Source organism: Papilio machaon, chromosome 11 (assembly GCF_912999745.1).
Source record: "Papilio machaon chromosome 11, ilPapMach1.1, whole genome shotgun sequence".
In the NCBI taxonomy this organism is placed as follows: Eukaryota; Metazoa; Arthropoda; class Insecta; order Lepidoptera; family Papilionidae; genus Papilio; species Papilio machaon.
The window spans coordinates 8,368,353-8,396,320 of NC_059996.1; the positions used below are offsets into that span (position 1 = coordinate 8,368,353).

The 27,968-nt window shown below is 33.9% G+C and overlaps 1 protein-coding gene across 5 annotated transcripts; it reads left to right on the forward strand.

The window, feature by feature from the left end:
- Positions 1–200: 200 nt before the first annotated feature.
- LOC106709694 lies at positions 201–27,864 on the forward strand. 5 transcript variants are annotated; one of them, XM_045679992.1, is made up of 6 exons: positions 201–227; positions 672–844; positions 14,487–14,579; positions 24,725–24,875; positions 26,478–26,599; positions 26,715–27,864. In XM_045679992.1, the coding sequence occupies exons 2-6, from the start codon at positions 779–781 to the stop codon at positions 27,822–27,824; spliced, it is 1,542 nt and encodes a 513-aa protein (XP_045535948.1). In that variant the 5' UTR covers positions 201–227; positions 672–778; the 3' UTR covers positions 27,825–27,864. The 5 variants fall into 5 exon arrangements, with proteins under 5 accessions (XP_045535948.1, XP_045535947.1, XP_045535946.1 ...); XM_045679991.1 differs by having other exon boundaries at positions 209–236; XM_045679990.1 differs by having other exon boundaries at positions 217–287.
- Positions 27,865–27,968: the final 104 nt, after the last annotated feature.

The following is a 27,968-nucleotide window of genomic DNA, read 5'->3' on the forward strand; positions in this document are numbered from 1 at the left end:
TAATTCATAAATCTTACGACGTATCCTATAAAAACAATAGACGTAAAATTTGAATTGGTACGAGATAATTCGTGCATAAAGTATCGGATGCGTTCATAATAGGTGTGCGAGTTATCAAGGACAGTTTAGGATTCCGCGGGAGGGAGGAACTGAGGTGAACTCGGAGGAACTGAGAGGAACTATCGAAATACATCTTCAAACGCCCAGTCTTACTTCGACCGCCGAAGGTAATCGACGTACGTGAATACGAACGAACACATCGAATAATATTACGATTCAATTTACTAGTGTTGTAATATTTTTTTCGTAATATATTTTTAACAAATCGAACAGTGAATTTTAAGTGAATGAAAACGTAATTTTTTATATAGAAAATGTCTAATAGTTTCAAATACTGTATTTTTAATTTGCATTTATTATAATTTGTTATTTAAATGATTTATGTATAATCATTAAATCACTTTGTTAGTCAAAAATTAGGTCAAACATACGAACTTTATATGAATGAGTTTGTTTTGTAAACTAATTTCATTAAAATAAATTGATTTAATTATTAAAAAAAATTACCATAAATATAGAGTTTATTGACTTAGGTTATATTTTGCATGCTTTTTGTTTAGAAACAAATACAATTTCATTTATTATAATACTATTTCAACTTTTTTTTTAAGAAAAAGTAATGAAAGTGATATAAATAACATTCCCGCTTAGTAAGTGGGTGATGACAAATTGACACTAGTGACATAGGAAGTGTGCCATAACAGTGGCAGGTGTCAACATGGATGTCAAGCAGCTACTGTGTATGTGGCTGTTGTTGGCCTGTGTTTACTTTACGAACGCACAAGTAAGTAACAATAAATAAGTTATAAGGGTTGAAGTAAAATAATAATAAATACTGATTAAAACGCCGCATCAAGTTTGATAAGCAAGTATTAGAACAAAACAAAAACAATTGTCTGTCTTGACCCGTGCAACCTGTTTATCTTGGCCTGTTCTTCTCGCGACATCTTTAATGTTTGTGATAAGCTTGTTGTTTATAATACTAAAAAAAAACTATCTTCTGCCTTTTTATTTGATTCGTCTACAATTTGTGTGGGTGATTTTATTACACGGATAGGCAAATCTTATGGTAACTATTATGAAAGCCCTTTACGATTAATTTTTATGTAATAGTTTAGGCAAAGGTTATTCAAGATCGATAAAGATTACCAAAGTAATTTTATTCGTTGGAAACAAAAAGAAAATCTTAATTAAATTTTATGGATATTACTAACAAAATATGTTTATATAAGTTGCTAACATCAGTATTTTCATTCAATTACATTGCAAGTAAAGAGTCAACGTGTTAATGTTAAACTAATGTGTTCCGTCTTTTGTCATATCATCACCGGATTATTCTGTACAAAATATTAATATTTAGATTCCAGTCTACATCTTCATGCCAGTAAGATGCAAGCTATATTTCGACAGCTTGATACTGTCTCGATTCATGTTTTTTTTCGTGCCTTGCGTTATCTAATCTCATCTTGCGACATTTAAATGTACTCTGACATAAATTAGTGTCCACTCAGTCTGTTCAACTTGTATTTTATAGCTTAGATGTGTATCGTTTTTGTTGTTCTTTTGAAACGGTCACTGAGATATAATATGCAAGCGATTTTCGTGAGGAAATAAAAGCACAGTTTCTTTTTACTATACTTACAAATTCAAAGATTTCTCTGTATTTTTACAAGAGTTGTGTGGATCAAAAATTACATGTCGGTATGAAGTACAAAAAAGTAATATCGGAGGCCTGTAATAAATTAAAATCGATTATTTTTATTTAAAATACATTATAAATTATAAATATTGATGTGATTCAATTGTACAATGGAATAACAAACGTAATTCCGAATTCATTGAAAATCAAATCGGAATTAAATTAGTTTTCATTTGAATTTTTATGTGAGTAAATTTTGTATAAATTTGTTACACGACTAAGCTTTTCTTAATCTCACTAATATTTAAATTAATTTGAATTTTATTTCTATGTAAATAAAGTATTCAGTCAACTTATATTCGAATAGAAAAATATAAACGTCAGGACAAAGTTATGTATTGTTACTAGTTACGACCTCAATACCACTGACCCAGTGGCAATGACCTACGAAAGTCACTCAGATCAATAGCTCCAAGAACTGCCGCAAAAACCACGATAGCGTACTGACACAAAGACTCTTTTTTTTTATAAATTCACATTAACGGGTTTGATGTAAATAGCAGATTTTGTTTACAAGTTTTTGTCATATACCTGGCTCTAGTGGAAGGCCAAAGTCATGAAACAAAATTTAGGTTGCTGTTAACTTGTAATATTATATTTTAAACAACAACACAACTCATACTCGTGACCCAAAGGGGTAGATAGAGACCACAGACTTCTATTTGGCACGGTCCTGACACACCTCTTTCGCTTCTTCTACATTCATATACCTATATATACGCATACATGCACGGCGATTTCGGGTGCTAATACTGCCTAGAGTATTTCTTCAATTTAGGATGATTTGTCTGCGAAGGCCCGGACCGATAAATAATGTATAAAATTTAACGGAATGTATCAAATTATATTATACTTGAAAAAAAATTTATTCACTTGCGTGTCCGTGAATCTACCAAAAATATTAGAAAGTGATTTTATGTAATACACCAAAAACGTCTTATTAGCAACTTTGGGGTCTAGGTTTTGACTTGTTGGTCGTAAATTCAAGTTGGCAATATTTAGTGCAATTTTTTATTTTGAATGTGGCAATAAGTTGGGCAACGTTCGCCCACTTATCATTATTCTGCCATCGATTCCTGGCATTTGGCCAACGTGAAGCAAATCAAGTGATGCGAAACTGTTCGTTCATAAATAAAACATGTTGCATATTCGTTCGCACGAAACCCATTGTTACGGTTATGTTACAAGTTTTGGAAATAATGATCTCATTTAGAGCAAGTCAAGAAATAACGTACATTTTTATAGTTGAAGGTGACAAACGAGCCACTTTAATTCGCTAAATTAGCGAAGTTACGGCTATCCATAGACATCTGGGACAAGTTACAATATTCCAGATACCTTAAATCGATAGAGGTCAGAATATGGATCATTCATCTTATTATGTTCATTTACTATGTGTCCTATGTGTGTGATATGTATTGTTTAATTCATCTTACTATGTGTCCAAAAAACTTACTGCTTTCTATCTTTAACTCGAAATGTTTGTTCGTGTTATTTATAGAAATGATTGCTTACATTTCGTATCGATATTAGGAAATATTTTTGTTTTCTCGAATGCAAAGAATGAAGAAATTCCAATGTAATTTGAGATTGTTGATAAGTGAACAACGTCTTGTGATTTCATCGTGCGTCTTATGATGACACGCGATGTACCTTTTGATTCGCAAACGATTTCAATCGATACATCGATGAAATATCGATTACCTAATCGATACATCGATTGTGCGGTTCAATTATCGATTAGTCAAATCTTTAAATCCATACACATAACAAGATAGACATGCTCAGAAAAATAGACCCGGATCAGGTACTCACCCAAGTTTTTACGGGACACGGGGGGTTCTCCTCGTACTTGTGCAGGTTCCGCTGCAAGGAGAGCCCCTCGTGCATTTGCGATCCGGGTACCGAAGAGTCCGTGCTGCATCTTCTCACCGAGTGCCCGGTATCTGGTGCGATGAGGGCCGGCGCTGAAATAGAGATGGAAAGTAAAATAAATTTAGAAACAATAAGAGAATTAATTGCTAATAAAAAAACAAGAGATAGATTTTTAGAATACTGTAAAGCGTCGGCCCTCTTAGCCATAAATAGAAATAAGAATTAATTTATTATGTATCACATTCGTAGTAGTAAGTATTTATTGTTTTAACGGCCTTTTTGCACTAGATTTAGTATTTATTGTTTTTAAAATGTAAATAGATATTTGAATGTATTATTATTTTTATGGAAATTTTAAAATGTATATAGATCTTTAAAATGTATTATTTATTGGTTTTATTGTATTTTATAGTTATTTAAGTTTTAACGAATGTGATATTAATTTAAGATTTATGTAATTGGTTTTTAAATTATTAATAAAGATTAATTCGCACCCCAAGTCCCTGACCTAAACTATGTTAGGGGAACGAGAGGGCGGCATAGCGCCGCCCAACAAAAAAAAAAAAAAAAAAACAAGATAGACAAAATTATCTGACCCGGTGGGCTAAAACTAAATAATGACAGTTGACTAGCGCACCCGTAGCGTACGTACTAGGGCTTTCATGTGTTCTGAAAGAACTAACTGCGATAGCAGCGCCCCTCATCAAACCAGATATCCTTGTTTGATTATATTCACGGATTTAATCGTCCAGACGGATTTAAAGCAATACCTAATTGCAGCCCAGTATCGTCGCTAATTTTTATCGTTTTTTTTCACTGAAGTTATATTAATTTTATTAATATGTACAAAATTATTAGTCTATCACTTAGCAACAACTCAATATCCATTTACTACTACTACTATTATTTCAGTTGGAGTAAATCTCGATGTCTAATATTTGATGATTTGAAGAAAAATGTCAGTATATTAGTGACGTTACACGAGATCTCCCACAATTCTCTGTATATGTTGCTCAATGGTTGCGATGTAGACAAAAAATATATAATCTTAGTTAGTAATTAATGAGGATTGTTGCGTTGGAGCTGTAACAATGGCGACTAGATAACACCGTAGAGATGTCGCGGAAAAAGTAAAGAATTATTCAGTTAACTAAAGTAGTTAGGTTTCAAGGTTAATTGGATGTAATTTTATTTCTTTTAATATATTGACACAAAATTTGAATTCTCGTAGTACTTATTTTTCTAACCTAAAAATATTTTAAGTATTTGACCATTATTAAGTCGATAGCACAAAACAATAATAAAGGAGGAAAGGATAAAAAAAGAAAAGAAAAGTTTTTATTAACACAGAAAAAGATTAAACCAAAAACAATTACCTTATACTAACATAAAATTACACGTAACTGTATAATTAAACTTGATGTTATGTTACCATTTATGGTTATTATGAAAAAAGTAAATAGTAAATTACACGTAGAAAAATACGATAAATCATTGTAATTCGAATATTATTATCATAATTTATTCAATAAAATTGACAAAAGATATCGATGTATTGCATCTTTGTTAGTTGCACATCACTATTCCATATTTTGCAACCATCAACTCTCTGTTATAAACAAAAATATATTTTATTTATTGCAAAGTCATAAATAAGAAAATTAGACTAATCCGCCCACTATCTAAATTAAAGTTACAAAATATTTTTGGGAAATATTTTTAGATGTCTATTAATGAACTTGAGTTACGAAAGAAATTTGTATTATTTCGATATACTGGAGTATAATTTTATTTTATAGCTGAAAGAAAACAAAGACTTTTAAAGAAACAAAATAATGATTATTTGTATTTCATTGTAATTTTATTATCATTTACCAAAATATATTAATAAGTAAGTAGTTTTAGAGTTAATTTAGAAAGATTTGTATGTAATGAATGAACTCAAAAACTACTGGATAGATTTCAAAACTTATTTTGCCATTAGAAAGTTACATTATCACTGAGTAACAGTAGGCTATTCTAATTACTAGATTTTTATTTATTTCCGCGTGGACGAAGTTCCAGGCAAAAGTTAGATATAAGACAGATCATTTCAATTTGATTACTATTAGACTGACCAATCAGGTTCATTTTACGGAAAATCAATGATCATGGCTTCGCAATAGGTTTATGACAATCTAAGTGTAGTCAGTGTGCAACTGCCCTTAATGATAAAGCTATTGAACTTTTGAAGAAAAGAAATTGTTACCACCACTACAATGGCAGTAACGTGAAATAAATAATGCATTACGAAGCAGAAATGTAATCTTAAATCGCCTCTGTTGTTTACAAATCAGTTGATATTCATGGTTTATCTGGAATTTTCTAGGTAATGTGTTTATTATTTAGATTGTGAAATCCTTTTTTTTTCTTCATAGATAAAAAAAGGCGGTCATAAGTAACTGGCAGGCATACCTAAAAAGAAAAACGAAGTTGAAAAACAAAGACAGTAAGCTTGTTTTAAAAAATATATTTAAATTGAATTAAAAAGGGTCTTAGCAATGTTTATTTAATTTATTTATAAATTACGACTCTAGAAACGAATACAACAAATTTGACTTTGTGTGTTTTTTGTTTGAAAAATTGGTGGTCTATAAAAATACTTGTTTGTGACCTTTAGAGAAATAGATTTTTTGCGGTTGAGGAAAGAGTTCATTTTTTAAATACTAGAAGCACGTAACCTGCGACCTTCAGGTGTACTTTGACCCCGAACTCTAGCGGTGTTTTGAAGTTGTTTTTCTTTAATTAACAAATTAGATTCAGATATATCTAATAGACCAATAAAAATAATGAACTCTATAGATTGTCTATTCGATTATTAAGTATGGAATTATTATTATACTTTAGAAATCCGTGGATAAATGTAAACTAGTACCATCTGTTTTAATGTTCTTTGTTAAGTTCTTAACACACTATCTATATATAAAAAGAAAGTCGTGTTAGTTACACTATTTATAACTCAAGATAGGTCGAACTGATTTAGCTGAAAATTGATGGGGAGGTAGCTTAGAACTAGGAGACGGACATAGGAACTTCTTTATCCTGTGTGCATTTTTTTTTTCAGCGCGGACGGAGTCGCTGGTAAAAGCTAGTTTACAATAAATTACATGTGCACAATCAATTTCGTTGCTATCCCGTTCGTATTACATCTTGCATTCAGTTCGCGCCTAAATCTATAGTTGCTTTTGTATTAAGTTTTTTTTATTTAATTAGGCGAAGATGTTCTCGGTGGCTAGTTTAATTTGTTAAACTTATTAAATACTTGAATCTTTTTATATATTACCTATATGTTGTTATAAATGAATTCTTTTTCTAAATAATATATTAATGAATATTAAATATTCGCTATGTTTTATAAGCGCCGTCGTTTGGGATTCTAACACATGGTCTAAGGTGGAACATGTCGCTAAAGCTCATACTTAATCATTAGTAATACAGTAAAATTCCATCAGTAGGCATATCACTTATCATCAAGCGAAAAATAAAATAATGTCATCTTGATATATAAAATAACTACTGGATAAATAACTTATTTACATTGTTATTTATTTTATGAATATTAATGTTATTAAGCTAGTATAAAGTAATTAATTAATTAAATAAATTATTTTTTAAAAGTAATTTATAATTAATTAATAATAATCTGCTAGTGTTCAGGTAATAAATATACGTATGCTAAGTGAAGAGGTTCTTAATGTACTAAGCCAAGTTCAACCGGTTTGTTTTTTAATTAAGTCCGTACCGCTACACAAAGCGAGGCGTTTGCGAAGCTAAGAAATATGTCGCATAAATAGCACAATTTATAAAGATTTTTATATATTTTTTTATGATAATTTTTACATAAACAAAACCATTAATAAGTTAACTTTTACAATTTTGTACCATTGACATTTTTGGCTAAGTATATATGTATTAAAATTTAGCATTGTATTACATCTATATATATAAAAGAAAGTCGTGTTAGTTACACTATTTATAACTCAAGAACGGCTGAATCGATTTGACTGAAAATTGGTGGGCAGGTAGCTTAGAACTAGGAAACGGACATAGGATAATATTTATCCCGTTTTCTATTTTTTATTCCGCGCGGACGGAGTCGCGGGTAAAAGCTAGTGTATAATATAATTCATATAGGTTTTTTGAATATGTAACTATTTGTCTTGAATCTGAAAAAAGAAAATCTCTTAGCGTTATCATGTCTATAGGTGTCTGTCCGTACGACAACTTAAAATAAATCTCACCTCGTGACCTTTCAGGTCATATGATGTTCTGACAAGTATTGTGTGTCAGTTGACTTACCACAATATGATTTCACATTCAATTTAATTTTAACATAACTTTCGTCGTCTTTTCTATAAAAAAAAAACATAAAACTTGAGAGGTGTCAAGGGACACCCGGATGGAACGAAGTTCCTTTCAATTAATTAGTGAAGGAACCAATGTTTATTCTATGAATAAAAAACTTAAGTCTTCACAAGAAGTACATTTTATTTCTATGAATTTTCGTTATATATTGTCACGTCGTTGCCATGGTGAAGTAGCGCTCATTCGTCGTTAACATACTTACTATAGCAAAAAGTGTCGTGACAACTTTTCGTAAGAATTTTTTCCGTCTAGCCCCCTTTCACAACGCGCGATAAGGAACTTCGTTCCAAAATGTGCCGTACTCAAAGTTACTTAGTAGTTAATTAAAAAAATCCTTAGTATAGATTACTGTTACTAAAAGTACACTAAAAACTCCCTAACTGGCAACTTTATGACTCTGATTGGTGCAGTAACAAGATTAGACGTTTCAGACATGTTAAGTGATGACAGGTTTGCTGACGATTTTAGGGAAGTAAAATATAAACCGCGAGTGTAACTTCTTGATACTTATGTCTAAAATAATTAGCATATGTTACATAAAATCGTTTATCGTCTGAGTAAGGCTGCCTTGTAAGGTATTAAGAAGGTGTCACGTAGTACCTACGGCGAATCTGTGGGCGGATGTACTAACTTACTTGCTATTTTGGTATCAGTTTCGATAATGAGGTCATCGCGAATATTTTACCAATTCAATGTGTTTCATGTTATGATATCGAAAGTGATTGGTTACTAAAAAACCGGCTCAAAGGACCATTTATTACACCTAGGAATTATGTAGCGCTATTCACGCTTGCTAAGATGCGGTACACAGTAAAAAAATGGCCGTAGTTAGTTTTACATTGGAGGAATGTATTAAAAATATGCACACAACAGAAAAAAAGAAAGAACGAATGATATTACTCGTATAAATGAACAAAATTGCCATATGTGTGTTGGGGTTGCCAACATATACCAATGGACTGTTAGTAGTTTTATGACGTTAAAACTTAAACAAAACTATATTATAATTATGTAATTAAATTAATTATTTGAGAAAAAAATAATTATTAAAAATAAACATAATAGAAATCATTGAATAACTATAAAATAATTATTGTAATTACAAGAATGAATTAGAAGGGTAGCTAAAACAAAAATCGTCGACCTCGAGGAGATACAAAGTTCGTTCCCACAAGTGTTAGAGACAAAAATCAACACTGTGCCGGTGTATCGGCGCAGCACTAGACATGTCAAATATCAACGCTTACGTCGCCTCACTACAGCTATCTGTCACTTGGTTTTGGGAACTTTAGCGCGCAATACGCTCGAGATGATCTTGACTAACAATTCTCTAAAAGTTCAGAAGTGAGATATTACCCAAACTCACAAAGTGATTTTGTTGCATAAAAGAATCGTATTGTTTACCGGAGAGTAAGATTTTTAAATTTGTAAGGATATTGAGAACTTCGAGTAAATGGTAAACTTAAAACGCACACCAGCGTGAAAATCTTCATATTTGGTGAGATTGTTCCATGTTTCTAATTATCTGTACAAAATTATTTACTGATTTCTTAATTTGATGATTTCTAAAAGACTTGAAAACATTTTCCTAAAGTCTGTAATCGTACAATCATAAAGTCATATTACGAAAATTGTTTTATTAACAGACCATGAAAAGACCATTGGCTTGAAAACACAAAATCAAGATTTGTTGTGTTTATTTCTATTTTAATGTTTGATTTAAAGGTTTGGTTTTATGGTTTGTCAAGACACAAAAGTTTGTGTAAAATATTATAAGTGCCTTTCATTTTAAAACAAGGTATGATTTATGTTGAGACACAAAAGTGGTGTGTAAAATAATATGAATCATACATTTAATATTAAGATTATAATTTGGTTAATAGATAAAAGTTTTGTGTAGAATATTTAAATATACTGTTGGCTTTAAGACAGTACTTTTAAAGACTACAAGTTATGTTATAATTTAACAGGATAATTAAAAATACTTTTCTGTATTTTAAGACACACAAAGAGGAATAAAGAGAAAAGACAGTCAAATTGAGGTATTAAAGGAGTTGGTACAAAAACTAAAATACAAGTCAGTGGTGTATTATGTGGAATATAATTTTGAAGTTGTGACAAATATGCATGAAAAGATGTTACAATGCAATTGCATGGCAAAGATAACTTTGCCAAAATATGAATGGAGGACCCCATGTATTCATTATGTCAGTTGATGACAAATTTAATTCAAGTGTTTCCATTTGTTAAGAACAGTAGTAGTAGTTCAGACTAGGGAACTTGCCAATTGAGTTAAACCAAAGGCCATTATTGGTATAAGCTGCCGGATGTCCTGGCATGGATACTTATTAAATTTGTACTGCGGTAAGATCAAACCAACATTTATTATATTTTTAGTGTTGATGTTTAATAAGACAAGATCAGGTTTTTCAATTAATTTAAAGAATTTTCCTAACAACTGAAATTGAGAATATAGATCAGTTTATTAGTGAGGGTCTGGTAAAGCAGAGTTGTGATAAAATTAAAGCCATTACCTGAGTCAGATGGATATCATTATGTCTTAAGTCATTGATGTCCTTTCTAAGTTCAGTTTATTTTAATTTGTGTGTCACCAGGATACTTCTGAATTAAAACTTGATTTTATTGTTTGGTATGTCATGACATGCTTGCCCTACATGGTCATGTGATGAATGTTATAGATCCATAAAGATACTTGGTGTTTGAGATGACAAGAGAAATCGTGTAGATCGAGTTACCGCCTAAGGGTCCGAACCTGCGCATATCGCGAGAAGCGCGCGATTGAAGCGCGTGTCGCGAGCAGCGCGCGATCGAAGCGCGTGTCGCGAGCAGCGCGCGATCGAAGCGCGTGTGGAGAGCAGCGCGCGATTGAAGCGCGTGTCGAGAGCAGCGCGCGATTGAAGCGCGTGTCGCGAGCAGCGCGCCATTGAAGCGCGTGTCGCGAGCAGCGCGCCATTGAAGCGCGTGTCGAGAGCAGCGCGCCATTGAAGCGCGTGTCGAGAGCAGCGCGCCATTGAAGCGCGTGTCGAGATCAGCGCGTTTGTGAAAGTGCCTGTCTACAATCAGTGCGCCTGAGCGGTGCCTGTCTACAATCAGCGCGCCTGAGCGGTGCCAGTTTACGATCAGCGCGCCTGAGCGGTGCCTGTCTACAATCAGCGCGCCTGAGCGGTGCCTGTTTACAATCAGCGCGCCTGAGCGGTGCCTGTCTACAATCAACGCGCCTGAAACGCGTGTGGTGAGCAGTGCGCTTGTAAAGTGCCTGTCGTTAGCAGTGGCGCTTGTGGAGCGCCTGTCGCGAGCAACGGCGCTTGTGGAGCACCCGTCGCGAGCAGTACGCTTGTGAAGTGCCTGTCGCGAGCAGGCCGAGGCCGCGAACCTGTGGAGAGTCTTGATGTATAGACGTCATGGAGTACAGGGTGCACGGAATGCCAGGTATTTGACATGGTAGTAAAAATAATAATAATGAAAACTTTTATTTCAGACACATGATTGATAAAAGAAAATCAAAGATTGCCTATGGGGCGTATGTTTAGCCTCAGGGCGTATATGTTGCCTCCGGGCGTATGTTTTGCCTATGGGGCGTATGATTAATAAAACTTTTATTTCAGACACATGATTGATAAAAGAAAATCAAAGAATGCCTATGGGGCGTATGTTTAGCCTCAGGGCGTATATGTTGCCTCCGGGCGTATGTTTTGCCTATGGGGCGTATGATTAATAAAACTTTTATTTCAGACACATGATTGATAAAAGAAAATCAAAGATTGCCTATGGGGCGTATGTTTAGCCTCAGGGCGTATATGTTGCCTCCGGGCGTATGTTTTGCCTATGGGGCGTATGATTAATAAAACTTTTATTTCAGACACATGATTGATAAAAGAAAATCAAAGATTGCCTATGGGGCGTATGTTTAGCCTCCGGGCGTATATGTTGCCTCCGGGCGTATGTTTAGCCTCCGGGCGTATATGTTGCCTCCGGGCGTATGTTTAGCCTCCGGGCGTATATGTTGCCTCCGGGCGTATGTTTAGCCTCCGGGCGTATATGTTGCCTCCGGGCGTATGTTTAGCCTCCGGGCGTATATGTTGCCTCCGGGCGTATGTTTAGCCTCCGGGCGTATATGTTGCCTCCGGGCGTATGTTTAGCCTCCGGGCGTATATGTTGCCTCCGGGCGTATGTTTAGCCTCCGGGCGTATGTTTAGCCTCCGGGCGTATGGTTTGCCTACGGGGCTATATTTTCTGCCTACGGGGCTGATTTGCTTTTAGGTCCTTTTTCTTGGAGGTGTTCTGGCTCTTCATGGCGCTTGGGACAGCGTGTAAAACGATGCAGCAAGGATCAATACTCCTTCGAGGACGAAGGAAATGCAGGATGGCCGAACTGTTAGAGACAAAAATCAACACTGTGCCGGTGTATCGGCGCAGCACTAGACATGTCAAATATCAACGCTTACGTCGCCTCACTACAGCTATCTGTCACTTGGTTTTGGGAACTTTAGCGCGCAATACGCTCGAGATGATCTTGACTAACAATTCTCTAAAACAAGTTATGTGCCAACCTACTATATACACATATATAATCACAGCCCACATCCTCTTATATAATAGGATTTAACATATAATTATATATCTCTAGTTTATTAAATACATAAGCTCAATAAGTATTTGATAATTTGACCAAACATCAATACGTAATATATATAATGTATTATGTATTAGATACAAATAGATGCAAAGGTTAGAATGTTTTAGCGCAAGAGTCGTCCACAATATCGGTACATAGCCTTTCAAAGCTTATGTAGCTTAAATACACCTAACCCTATACTTTTATATATAGTATTGAAACCTTGTAACACCAATTTTTCCAAGGTTTTCTCGTGTTAGATAAGATATAGACGTCCTCATCTTAGGTTATAAGTTAATTATTTGATAAATGTGTTTTATCAATATAACATACAATATTGAGACTATATTTATTGTCAGAATGCCTTTATTGATGAAGGTTAAATGTTGATAAATGTAGCTATTTAAAAGAATTTCCTACATTTATTACCTTACTAGTTGTAGCCCGCGACTCCGTCCGCTCGGAATTATATAAAACGTAATAGAGTAATAAGTAGTAAGATAAAACTTGTATGAAATATGGGGAAATTCTTTATGTTACCATAATACATGTGTAACCAGATACATTATTATGTCTGGATGTATTTCATTGTTGTTGTTGATTTATTTACCAGCTATGAGGTCTGTAATTGCTGTTTCTTACTGCAGTCAGTCAATTGTTACTCTTACGTTGTTCTAGTTTTGTATTATCTAACAATGGTGTTTGCAACACTGGCTGAACGGTTTCCGTCAGCCGTCGCGCTGTGCCGGGGTCGAAGTGTCCGCTCTAATTGTAGAGGGCGCCACATCGCGTTTATCTGAGTTGTACGTAACCGTGGAAATTTGCCTCACTGAGGCAAGAGGTCTGAGGTCGAAAGTGTACCTATTATTAAGAAGGTAGAATAATATCGTTTATTAGTCTCTGTAGGTAGCTTTTTTATTTTACTAGTTTGTAATGTAAAATCGTAGTATATAAGTTTCGTAATACATAGCATAGTAAGCAACTTTTCCCACAACAAAAACCTATATCGCTTGGCATGGAAACATTCACAAACATTAATTAACATACGACGTTCAGAGATAACAAGATTCACAAATAATTATGCGTGATAATAAAACAATAAAGTCTGCAACACAATCGCTGCCTGAAGTTCGCAATCAGATGCGAGACTCAAGCGCAACTTTTTACGCACTTTAAAGTACCAACAAAGATTCGCTCTTTGCCTCTTAGGATAAGTTAAGTATGAAAACTGCACTGAGGGACTGTTAAGCAACTATTAAATGATTTCAAAGTTGGCGGATTACATTAAAAATATGAAGGGTAACTTATTCAATTATTGACATATTTACGATGTTCCTCAAAATTATAAAATATTCTTGAGGTGTGACAGACAGTCTCGGCGTAGAGAAAAAAAACCGCACAAAATTTTTAAAACATCTTATTATAATAATCCCAATAGATATAATTTAATATGAATGTTCAATTCTCACATCGTCCGTGCGATGACATCGTTATAATAAATGGCTTTTGTTTTTATTATTTATAATTTCAGCCAGTTCGTAGTTGCGTTGAGGCGAACAATAGGCAGTTGGCAGTAAAGCGTAACCTTACGACCAAATATGTATATTCATTGCACAATCCATTGACGACTTTATACAAATATTACGAAAACGTGCGTTCAATTTATGGAGCTAAAGCTGTAATATAAACTGATTTTATAATATGTATCGATCTATAGTTTACAATTCTTTAAATATGTTTGTAAATTATTTTGTTAGTTCACTAGAATTCTTCACGAAAAATTTTACGTATTATTGTATTTTTGTGTTTTAGGAAGAGAAACGCGTGGTGAAGCCCCCACCGACGAGGTTCACATGTCGCGGCCGCGCGGCCGGCTACTACGCCGACATGGACACCGGATGTCAGGTCAGTGAAATAAGTAAAATAACTTCTAACTTACAAGTGTACTCTTGTCATGGCATGGCGCATTTATACATGTAATCTTCTGTAAAAAAATATTTTTAAATAAGAAAACAATGAAAAATGAAAAGTTCATTCCGTGTTGGTTATGTTAGTAATTAACTGAACGTAAACATTATTCTTCCGCTTCCACTAACGTGGCCGGTGCAAGTTGCGAGCTATTTGGCTGTTAATATGTAGCCAGACATCCGGACTAATTATTGTGGAGTTAGGTGTAACAGATCATGCATGTGTTCGGTCTTTATTATACACCTCAATATTTCCTATCATGCTATCGTGTTACGTTGGCCATGCATAGTAGTAATACCCTACTAGTCTAAGGCCAAGCACTCACAACATACATTTTACCGCATCGTGCGACATTGGAAATTTCTGACCGTTGTACTGAGCCTTACTTTGTATCTTTATATTTTGGTCATTGGTTTTCTGTTCTGTAAATAATATAAGATATATGTTGATAAATTATATTGTTTATATTTGTAATAACTTCTAATGATAGTAATCAAGTCATTAATCATCTTTTCTGTCATCTCTGACAAGATGTAAATATATAGTATTGTACCTATTTCATATTAATCAGGTTTATACAGTATGTTCTAAACCCAGAGTACTTTTATATTCTACTAGCCGGGACTCCGTCCGTGCCGAATGATAAAAAAAATATTAGTAGCCTATGTGTTCTTCCAGACTATGCTAAATTTCATCAAGATCCGTTACATCTATCTATCCATCCATCTAAAAAACCGCATTTATAATATTAGTAAGATTTTCTTTATTGAAAAAATTTCTTTATAACTGAAATACCGATATCTTTGGCTGCCTTAGTGTTGTGTTTTTAATTAATACACGAAGGAAAATGAAAGCGTTTATTTTAAGACAGATGTTATTTGCAATTATATTCTTCGAAATATGACGATGTCTGATATGTCAGAGTGAGTAATATTACTTTCTTGTTTACAACCAACGATGTGTCTTTTGCGGCTCCTATAGGGTCATCAGTATTGAAGGGTCAAGGTTTTTTAAACACAACATTAAAGAGAATTATTAAAAGAATGATTCTTGAAGTATTAATTTATCTGTAGGATGTGTTTTATTATAAACTAGCTTTTACCCGCGACTCCGTCCGCGCGGAATAAAAAATAGAAAACGGGGTAAAAATTATCCTATTTCCGTTTCCTGGTTCTAAGCTACCTGCCCACCAATTTTCAGTCAAATTGATTCAGCCGTTCTCGAGTTATAAATAGTGTAACTAACACGACTTTCTTTTATATATGTAGATTTTGCCATGGTTTAATTTTTTAACAACAAAGTTATGTTCAATTGTTACTTAAAGTAGCACATAAAACAATTGTCAATAATATTGTAAATAAAGAAATTTATTTGTGTCAAGAAACTATTTTATTTATATTAATATGAAATAATCAGTAATCAATTTATTACAATATAATTGCTTACAACAATAATCTGTTCATATTACTAAAATTGACAAAAGTTTGAATATTTCATAAATTATCCGCTAAACGCTATACCGCTATACCGGCGCACGCGCAGCTTGCCCTCACACACGCACACAGGCGGGAGTGGGGCGCGTCAGTTATGTGACTTTGACTCCGCGAAAGGAGGTTAAGTGTCGCGCAATGATGCTTTGTTTTGTTTGAATCAGTTAACTTCATACTGATACATAATTACATATATTACCTTATGTAATATCAAATGAATGAAAAAATACATTAGCAAAACTTCGATTTTACTACATACGATGTGTGGTAAACATAGTAATCATTTATATTGCTGTAAAAGCTTGTATAAAATACTGGCTTTTGCCGGCGAATTCATCAGCGCAGAATGCAGAATTAAAACAATTAAAAACAAATATGTGGTTTTACAGACTACGTTGTACATGTATTTATGGTGAATTTCATCGAGATCAGCTGAACCGTTCTGGAGATATCTTCAAACAAACAACTATTCATCTATCTATCCAAATAGTCGCATTTATAATATTAATAAGAAGTACTATATAATAGCTTCTCTTCATTATCTAGCGTCTAGATTCTAGTTGATAATACTTCACGCCTTTGGACTTGATATTATTTGACTTCCTCTTACGACAAAATAGTGAACGTTGCGTGTGTATATCTTTTATAATTATGATAGTGGTGTGAATACTATACGAGTACTGCTAAGTATTCTGTGAAATATGTTCTCTAGATATTTCGTATTTCTCTTGATAATGTACTAGATCCAGGTTGTATCTTACAAAGAGTCCCTTCGATGTCTTTAACTAAAACGGAATATTTTAAAGAACAGAAACATCAACTTCTTTTACCCTTTGAATCTCAGTAGAGGTGAAATTAAAAAATGTCCAACAGATGGCTCTGAGCGTGACTTTTCTTGATTTATTATGAGATGTTGACGTTTTTTCGAAACATCTGTCGGAGTAATGAGCGGTCAACGTGAAAACACGTTATTTATTGCTATTAAGAGGTCAACGATTGACGAATGACATAATTTATCTTAAAGTGCAGGAAAAATTTACTAAAAATTGCGAAACGGATGAAATTGATTAATTAAATAAATGGTTATCAAATAATTTCTTGTGTACATTTGCACTTGCTTTGTAACTTTATACAAATACTAGCTTTTACCCGCGACTCCGTCCGCGCGGAATAAAAAAAAAAAGAAAACGGGGTAAAAATTATCCTATGTCGTATTCCTGGTTCTAAGCTACCTGCACACCAATTTTCAGTCAAATCGATTCAGCCATTCTTGAGTTATAAATGGTGTAACTAACACAACTTTCTTTTATATATATATATAGATATATTTAAAGGAATATTTAGTTATTAATTTTGGATACTAAGTTACACTGATGCATGACGTTTTTACAATTTAGATAGGTTGCATTTTTAGGTAAAATTTGTTTGGTGTTTATGTTTATAACCTTTTTATTTTTATTTTAAGAACGTCAGAACAATTTTATTCATTTTGTATCAAATAATATTATCATCATTGGACATTCTGATGTCGGAATTAACACGTGAGTGCTGGTAAGGTCACGAGATGGCGCTGCTTCCGGGCACAGATTAAATCTACAAATATAAAAATGGTAGCCGCTAACAAGGCGATCCTAAATTGTTATTATTACGAGCAATTTCATAAAAGATGTTGCAATGAGATAATCTTTGTTTACATCGCTAAGATGTTATTGCAGTTAAGAAAACATTACGCTAATTGACCATCATGTTTAGATTCTACCTCACATAATGTTAAATAAATCAATTTTAACATTTAATTTAGGATTCACTTTTGTTTATCATTACTGTTTGAGATCCGACACAACGTCTAAGTTAGTGCCATATAAGTAATTATCAAGAATCGGCAAAATTCAGTTAATGTTAAGCCTTAAATTCCCACGTCTGAATACAAGTTGTGTTGATCTTAATCAAGACATTACATAGGAAAGTTTTCTAAATACTTATTTATCGTGTACGCAACCTTTATACAATGATGTTTACATGCAACAAACTATTCTGAGCAGTTATTTGAATGGAACACCTAACCTTGTCCTACTACGAAATAAGTGCGTGGGTTATTTTTAATCTGTTGCTAACGATGTAGTTACAGTTTATTGGGCTGTCAAATTAAGGTTTTCATTAACACCATCGAATCTTAAATATGTTTTCTTAGCATATATTACAAAATATCTACGCAAATATTTGAGAAATTAATATAAGTTGCGAAGTAAAACCAACACAAAATATAAAATGCTCCTTCAACTACGTCAACTTAAAGTAACTATTAAATCAAAATATGTATTTCTTTGTTTTCAATATGAAATAATAACAAATAAGTAATAAATTATATTTCAGTATAAAAAACGTCCTCTTTATCATAAACGTGCAGGTATGTCGCAAAAGACGAACAAACGAAGGTCGCATAAAAACAAAAAAAAAATACTAAATTGGGATGGAATACGTATTTACGTAATGAATACTAAAAAAATTAAATACCTATTTTTATTTTATTTTATTTATTTTAATAGCTACACAATACAGTTTAAAACCATTACATAGTTAAAAAATAACATAAAGTAAGTTCAAGAAACTAGGTTATAAACCAATGTGAGTGTACACAACATGATTATACAATGTAAAACAAAATGAAAAGGGTGATAAAAAAGTGGTAAAGTGCATATTAAGTACTTAAAAATTAATTATGTTTAACAGTTATATTTATGAGGTTAGAAAAGTCATCAAATAAAGGGATGAGAACAACCAGGTATTGTCACTGCAATATTTTTGAGACAGACTTTCTGAAGACAATATACTTAGGATTGAAGATGTCTAGATCGTTGGATGTGCTATTATAAAGACGCCTCATTCTTACTATAGGATTGTAATAGGAAGTATTGTTTTTATAGGTACAAAGTAGTGATGCAACGGATGTCTGTTTCCGTTTCCGCAAGTGCGGAAGTTCCGCGCGCTTTTCAACATCCGTTTCTGCTTCTGTTTCCGCAACTTTTATAACGGAGATAAAACGGAACTTTACGACGGCTGAGAGATCCAAATGCGCGGCGCGAGACGCGCAGTCCGTGCGCGGCCTTTCGGTACTTGTCGCATTTGTTTGTTTACGTATTTTTTCTGCTGCTGTTTGAAACAATCAGTTTCTCTTGCTGGAGTTAACCAATGCCTTAATAAATTAAAAACGAATATAAACTGTTTTTACCAAAAAAAAAATTTAATTAATTTTTTTTCATATTATTTACACTTCTGTTTCCGCATCCGCTTCTGTTTCCGTTTCTGCTAAAATTTATTTTTGACATCTGTTTCCGTTTCTGGTTCCGCTAAGACACTTCCGTTGCATCACTAGTACAAAGTGGAAATGGTTTTTGAGACCGCGTTACATGCCTCACGTTTATGTAGATTTCGGCTAGGAGAGTAGGTGTATCTGCAGAAGAGTGAATAATTTTATGAAGCCATAATAAGTCTTGGCGTTTACGACGTATTTCAAGGGTAACAACATTAAATTTTTTGCACCTTGCGGTGTAAGAACTATTATGGTAATTTTTGATATAATATTTACATGGTATGATAGCATAAAACAATTAGTGTAAATACTCGCCGGTAGATGTCTATTGGACGTGTAGACAATATAGCTTTCATTGTACTAAAGTTCAAATATTCGAAGGGCGCGGTCATAAAATTCTGAAGCAAGACCATTTTATTTTATCTATTTCGAATATAGTTAAAATCTCGTTACAAATAATATACCAAGCTATGGAACCCTACTGTGACAAGATTTGTATCAATAGATTGCCAGACGAGAACCTTATGTAGGGAAAACTATCTAAATGTACAATCTTATGTCCTAAAAAGACGAGAACAATATACAATATACAGTAAACAATATTGTTTCTTGACAAGTGAAGAGTGCTAAGTAAACCTTGTTGATGTTATTTAATGGAATCTTCGCTTTAAGTTAATGTGCTGAGAATCGGTCTGCCTCAGAGCAAGTGAACCACTAACTCAACCTTGAACTTTCGCTTTACGTAACCAAAGTTACAATTAACCGTGGAGGTGTGCCGATGCGCCTTTACTTTTACTTTTTTATACAAAGATTACAGTGGCATTTTCGCACTTGCATTTTTAATAAAAAATATATATATTTTCAGTTTAATTTTTTTTTTCCAAATTATATATATAAGTCATAGAAATTCGTAATACTATTTTAATACACGTTCGTAACTTGATATTTAATAGAACATAGAAATATTCAGCTGCAAAATATGTTATTCAGTAAAAAATTTAATAATTATTTAAATTAAAGGACAAAAAACATTCCTTCAATGTCGACGGGAAGTTACATTTAAGGAAATATAATATTTGTTCACATTGTTTGTTTGGTCGATGGTCTTTTACAATATCATGGTTTTTAAATAAGCACATCGAATTTAACAACAAACGGACGAAGTCGCGGGTAAATCCAGTTAATATAAAAACTAGATTTAAATTCTATGATATCTTATAGATCTACAAAGATCACTCAAAAACTATTTGTCAGTTTTTCCATAGCTAACAAGCTTTGCCTTTGGATTAAAGAAAGGATTTTTTCTACCTGCCCTCCCTAAGGTCTAGCCTAGATCTTGATACATTAGTGTGCATTAGTGTTACATGGCGGGATCGAACCTAAGTAAGGTGCGTGTAACGTGATTTATTTAGGTCATTGTATTACTTAACGGTGATTGTAGTTTGTTCCCTCAGTTTGCAACCCGGTCTCAAACATAATTATTATGTAGCGCTCTACGACTTTACAAATTATAGTTGTTTAAGGCTTTAACTATATTGCAATAATGTTAGGTTACAATCTGATGTGTCCAACCCTCTACATACCAACCTCATTAGTTTTTTTTTTTTAACGGAGGGTTAAAAATGTTACGATTAAATTATCTTTGACACCATAGAGCAATGGTAGATCCCTCAACAACAATATCTGTTGGGTGTACGAATGGTCCGGGTGGTGAAATACCACGACCACACAGAAGACAGGCGTGAAGTGGAAGCAATTCCGCGTTTCGTCTGATGAGTGTGGTGCCAGAGGCCTAATTGTAGTCCACGTTTACTTCCCACCCTTTTCTTATAAGGAAAGGATGGGAAGGGAAAGTGTATTTAATGGAGTAGGAGACGCTTAGAGGATATATCCTCTTTCTGTGCGTCTCCTCCTCTGTCTATTAACCTAGATCGTAGATTAACATTAATCTAGAAATATTTAATGTAAGGCCTAAAAGAGGATTCGTTTAGGATATTGCTTTCAAACATTTATATACAGAAGCGGGTCAAGGCAGCGGCGGCGCGTTGACAAAGTTCAGTCGCCAAACGCGTCGCTTGCTGTATCTGATATGTGGTGACTTTAGGAGGGCAAATGTAACTAATTTTATAAATGCGAATGTATAGATGATGGATGGATGGATGGATGGATGTTTGTTTGTTTGAAGATATCTCCACAACGGGTGAATGGATCTTGATGAAATTTGGCACAGATGTAGAACGTAGTCTGGAAGAACACATAGGCTACTTATTAAGTTTTTTTAATTCCCCGAACACGGAGTCGCGTTCCACAGCAAGTATATTTATAAATAAACTAGCTTTTACCCGCGACTCCGTCCGCGCGGAATAAAAAAAAACACATGATAAAAAAGTTCTTATGTCCGTGTCCTAGTTCTAAGCTACCTCCCCATCAATTTTCAGCTAAATCAGTTCTACCGATCTTGAGTTATAAATAGTGTAACTAACACGACTTTCTTTTATATATATATAGACAAACGAAATGATGTATTTTTAAAACTTAAATTCGGATTAAAAATTACCATTTAAGTATTAAACAAGTAGCAAAATTTTCTGCCATTTTTTTCACCACTTCACGTATTTCGGATTTAGTGGCTTAAGTAATACTTTGTTGAATGCAGGAAATCATAAAACGAGTGTAGGATGTACAACGTTTTTGCTGCCTTACTCTGGCTGTGAAGATGAACAAGGTTTGATTAATATAATAATCACTTAACAATGGATCGTAATGAATATTACCAACAAGTCATAGAAATAGATGTGAAAAATTAATGAATCCGATAAAACATAGAAACATTTCAAGCCCAGAAAAGGCGACTTACATTACAATTAACATTGTGTTTGTTTTTTTGATTATAATCTAAAATCGGTTAGAGTCGTAAATATTAGAACACTTATAAATTATTTGACTGTAAAAGGTATAATACTTTTAACTATTAAACTACGTTTGAATCTTTTCAGTCACATGAAGCGAATCAATAGATTTATGTCTGACCTTTGACGGCAAAGGTCAGTGATCCGGGTCGTTTCAGTTCGTGTTACTTTTTATGTAATATAATCTGTCGCAGATACGCAACGTGCAAGGAATGAGGAAGTCAGAGTCCTCCTGGTGGGAAGAAATATTAAGATCGTATAAAAAGTACGTAGCAGGCGTTTGCGAAACATTCAAATATATACTTATACTTTTGTGTATGTGGTTATCCGAAATTAAATTTATTTTAAATTATAATCCGCCATTAGATTGGAAATAACCTCACAATAACAAGTCTTTTACTATGGTAGTTATAGAAATACAGCTTTGTACTTTTCAATATTAATAACGACTTACGAAAGGTTATAAATGCAAGATGGTTACGCATGTATGTAATATTTGAAAAGAATAATCCATTACAAAATAGGAAGCAATCGTAAACAATCTCCTTTATTTTAGAATGGCAGCGATTAAAACTAACACGACACGTAACTTTTTAGTGCAATACGTATTCGCTTGATTTGTTGCACTTTAAACAATGTTGTAAAGGTGCGCACTAACTGTATTGATCATTACGAATGCTGACGTTAGTAATGTGAACATGAGTTTTTTTATAACAATCTTCATTAATTGCAAATATCTTAACTGAAGTTTGCAAACAATAAACTGCTTATAACTGTAGATTTTTTCGACAATTACAGTAAAAATAGTAATAACGCAGGTAATTTCAGTATTAACGAGTTATTAGTATAAAGTACTTCGTCTATCGTTCATGCTTTACCTTGACCTTATTTTTTAATTCGGCCACTATTTCTTTTTTGTTTTAACTTGTCTATATTCGTGAACGATCATGTACATCCGTCTTTAAATATATTAAAGTGGAATATATAAATGTATTAATGCATAAAAAAAAACAATTTGATAGAATCCAAATGCATTAGTACATTTTAAGTCACGATTTTAAAGAAGCATAAGAAATGACTGTAGTGTGTAAATACCCTTCAATTTATGCAATCATAGATAGATAATTAAACAAGAAAAAAATATTTCACAATAGTACACGTGTAAACAAACACAAAAACAAACGTAAGCATTACCATTCACTATTTGCTAGTTTTATAATAAGGCAAAAACACGCTAAGTTTGACTGATACGTTATTAAAAGGCAATTTTATTCAACAACAAATATTACAAATTACAAAGACTTGTTATAATTACATTTTAATACTGTAATGTTATACGAAAAAACACTTTTATCCAGGATTTAAGGCTTATGTTTTTTACTTCCACAATTAAATAGAAATTAATTACTAATTCTCGAAAAGTTTAGTAAAAATATGTTTGTTTATAATTATTTATCTATTATACATAGCTTCCGTATATCTGAAGGAAGATAATATTGTTTTTAAAACAAGCTATATTTATGTTAAAAATTAAAGGTATTCCACTTTACGCGGAAGATTCTAAATGAAATATGAATAATGTCTAATAACTTTGTCGTACAATTACATTTATTAATTGATTTTACATTTTATAATCTATACTTGCACATTTTATTATCTGTGTTTAATTAATGATTTTTTTACTCGCACCTAATTTAATTTTTATGAAAATATCCACATACTGTAATCGTTTGATCTCGTTAGAGTACAGGTCTATTTAATTACAAGTTATTAATGTGTTTGGTAATCAGTAAATTACTGCGGGTTCTCATCGTCGCAATACTTCTGTAGCCCATTGCCATCAATTTCATTTTCTTTCAGAATTATGAGACCACAATATGTTTTAACATGAACATTATTGCGATGAATTTTTACGGTTTTAATAAAGTCTTGTAATACTATATCAATCAATAAAGTCGCCGATACATAACAATTAAAGCAGTCATTTTTATTATAATGAGTATTGTATAAAAGTCTTGATCCTGCCGACCCCACGTCATCAATAACGGCACAATATTCAATAATTATAGTTACATTATCATATAATTATATTCTAAACATGACAGACATCACAGACGTCTTATCATATACACGACAAATTGTAAAGGTTGTGAAAATATAGTGTTACAGTAGTGAATATATGAAAAATTATACGTGGCGTAACTTGATATAGCTTGCAAGTCATTTGACAACCTCTTTGAAGTTCAACTTAAGAGGGATGTTACACGAGTTGCGGTGTCGCTACGCTAGTGTGGCATTACCTTAATATTATTATTAGATCAATATCATACGTTTTGTAATAAATATTAAAGTGTAATGTGTTGTGTATGTCAGGTGTACCACATGTGCGACGGCATGGGGCGGCAATTCAGCTACTCGTGCCCCAACACGACACTGTTCCAGCAGCGCATGCTCGTCTGCGATCACTGGTACATGGTGAACTGCTCCAATGCCGAGCGCGACTACGACGCCAACCTGCTCATCGGTGAGATATTCATGTTGTCACTTACGCATAGCATTTATATCGTCATAGTAGAGATTTATTGAATATGCTAAGTACACACTTTAAGATTTAAGCTCCATTTGTTGACAAGGTCGCTGTCAACACTTGAACATTTGCATGCGACCTCAGCTACCGAAGACGCGCAAAGTGAAAGCTCTGCTTAAAGCGCTCACTGCGGATTACTTGCAAAGCTCTTATGAAATCGAAATTATTTGAATAAATAGTAAACTTTGCAATCGACTTTATTTATCAAATATTGATTTTGATACAGTTACGTTGTATTAATAAAGCTTTATGCGTTTTGAACTGTAATTAGAATGTACTTTTTTAAGTTTTGTGTCTCGATATCCGATCTCTTATCTCTTTTTTCTTTTCGTGTTCACATATATAATAATAGTATTTCCTCAAGTGACTAACCGTGGGTTTCCGAGACCTAATTCCTCGTTTAAAACAAATTTTTATCTCTGTTTTGTTAAAGATAATGACAGGGATGATTCCATCAGACTGATTGTGCATTGTCAAAATGTTTGTATGACATAACAAGTGTATGATAAGCATGAAATGCCACATCACTGGGACGATGAATTATAGGTATATAATTCGTGTGTTACTGGTCTTACAACATTCCTCATAGCACAAACTTAGACCTAGGGCTGTCAAATAAAATATTATTTTATTTTTCTTTAATGTTAACTGGAGATTACAACAAGTTTCTTATTACTAGTAATTCTACTGTTGATAAAAGTTTCTTAAAATGGGTTATGAAACGAAATCGCTGGGAATTATACCAAACAAAATAACAGACCAAAATTGTTAAGGTAATTAAAGCGTAAAATTATTTTATTAATAATTTTTAGTTAACAATTGACAACCCTGTGGATGCGTAACATATAATAACAACAATTTATAGGCAGCGAGCCGTGCCAAAAGAATAATTTACTTGTTTACGAAAATATTCTACTATTTTGTAATTTGAAGACTAAAACAAATGCTAGTCCACTGCTCATACCGGACATCTAAACTGATTACAACGCAGATGTTTGACACCCCTACATGGAAGTAGTTTTGCTCCTAATATTTCCTAGTTCATATACGTCGGTCACGTATACATGTTTGGAACTAATTAAGTCACCTTCACACGACCGGAATTCCTCTACAGCAATTGCCCATTGCCTTGTCCATCAAACTCAGCCTCTAATGTAGGTGAGATGCGCGCTTCTTTATTCACACTTTTATACAGTACAAGGTAACTCCTATGATATGATTATAATAAAGGTTAATAACATTTTTATGGCTCATTAATTCCTGTATAAAGTTTTATGTGTGATATGCGTGCGGAGAGATGATGAGCATGTAAATTAATGAGATGGAATGTAGTAGACAAGGGTAGTAGACGGCAGATCAAAGTTTGGTTATGGGATATAGATTATACGTAAGAAGGGACTGAATTCAAAAGTGATAACTGATAAACTTGTGTGGTACAAGTATATTGTGTCGAAACGACTTAGGGAAAATTGCAAGAAGATGACAGAAAAAACACGTCTAAACACGAGCAACAAATGAAACATTATGTAAACTTTGCAGGTCAGCGCGACAAGCCTTTCGTGTCTGATGAAGACATGAAGTCGCGTACCCCTCGGCCCGACGTGTTGTCAGTGCCGCCTAACAACAACTACTACGATGGACTGAGGGAGGCAGAGACAAAGGTAATGTTACAAGTTACCAAGGTTAGGTTTTACATTTACTTTTTAAACATCTTCTAAAGTTCGTGTCCTCTTGTTGAATCTTTTGTCTATATCTACTTTGTTATAATTATTTCAGTTTCCGATACATCCCGGTAACAGCATAGCAGGCCTCGCCGACTCTCTCTCAGATGATAACAACGACTTGGATAGCGACAAACATAGATTCCGCTCGCAGACCTCTTGGTCCATTGGGAAAGTGACAGAAAATAACTTTGCCACCAAACACAGTAGGACTAATAAACAAGACAGAGACAGCGTGACCGAGGCCTCCCAAAGAGTTCAGCCAACGTTTGCACCGACACCTAGCTACAACATTCCAAACGACAATCAAGTAAATATCCCATCTCCTTCGAGAGAGCTCAGCCCACCATTCCCACCGGCGACCACCACAGAATCTGACGCAGATAGATTACAATCCAATTTCAAAGATGGAAACGAAGATCCTGTATTTACCTTCATTAAACGATTCGATCCAAACGTTCCAGACTCACATAAAACTTCAATGACCAAAACCGAGATCATAGACATTAATAAAGAATTACCTCAAGGACAAGTCAGTTCGGAAGAAGATAGAACTCCGCGTAGAAACAAGAACTTCGGAAACACTTTGAATAAAGTGCGAAGCGATAAAAAGAAAGGCGCCACAGAAAACACAAGATTTGATACAGTAAACGTGAAACCTGATGCAAATATTGAGACGAACAACGAAAATACAGGTACAAGTCAGGTCCCAGTCCCCGATGTAAACTTATTGCCTCCTAAGTCCGAATATTCTAAGATACCGTCCACAACGATGGGACCGCCGATATACTACGAATGGAAATGGGCGGTGCCGGCGTTCGGTCTGGAGCCTCCCAAAGAGAACAATGTTACCAACACAACAGCGACACCACAAAAACGAACATCACCGGCCAGGAGACCGTTCAGTGACATCACCAGGACTACAACCACGCCCGCAGCGCCTGAACCACTCAACACTGAATACAACATTAGTTCGTACTTCGTTCCTGATTACGTGTTCCCCCTGGACAAGCCACATCCGGGATATGATGATACGGAGACCTCGTTGGATGCGAGAGTGGGGCGACCGGGCAGGTCCAGCTACGGCGAGAACCCCAACTGTCCTCAATGCCACCCCGTCTACCTCATCCCGGGGACTTGCGAGCCCTGTGTTGTACGACGGTAACAATGTACTGATGGCATGAGACCATAGTGGGAACAGCATCATGAGATCATGACAAATGTGCTTTTTGAATTTGTAAATATTATAGCTGATTTAGTACACAGTATACATAGCTATCTATAATTAATTTTTAAGAGGAATTTTATT

Excerpts from the sequence above, each read along its gene's own strand:
- LOC106709694 (XM_045679992.1), top strand. The coding sequence starts at position 779 with ATGGATGTCAAGCAGCTACTGTGTATGTGGCTGTTGTTGGCCTGTGTT. Across the intron at positions 845-14,486 it reads TTTACTTTACGAACGCACAA|GAAGAGAAACGCGTGGTGAA; the intron begins GTAAGTAACAAT and ends TTTGTGTTTTAG. Across the intron at positions 14,580-24,724 it reads ACATGGACACCGGATGTCAG|GTGTACCACATGTGCGACGG; the intron begins GTCAGTGAAATA and ends TGTGTATGTCAG.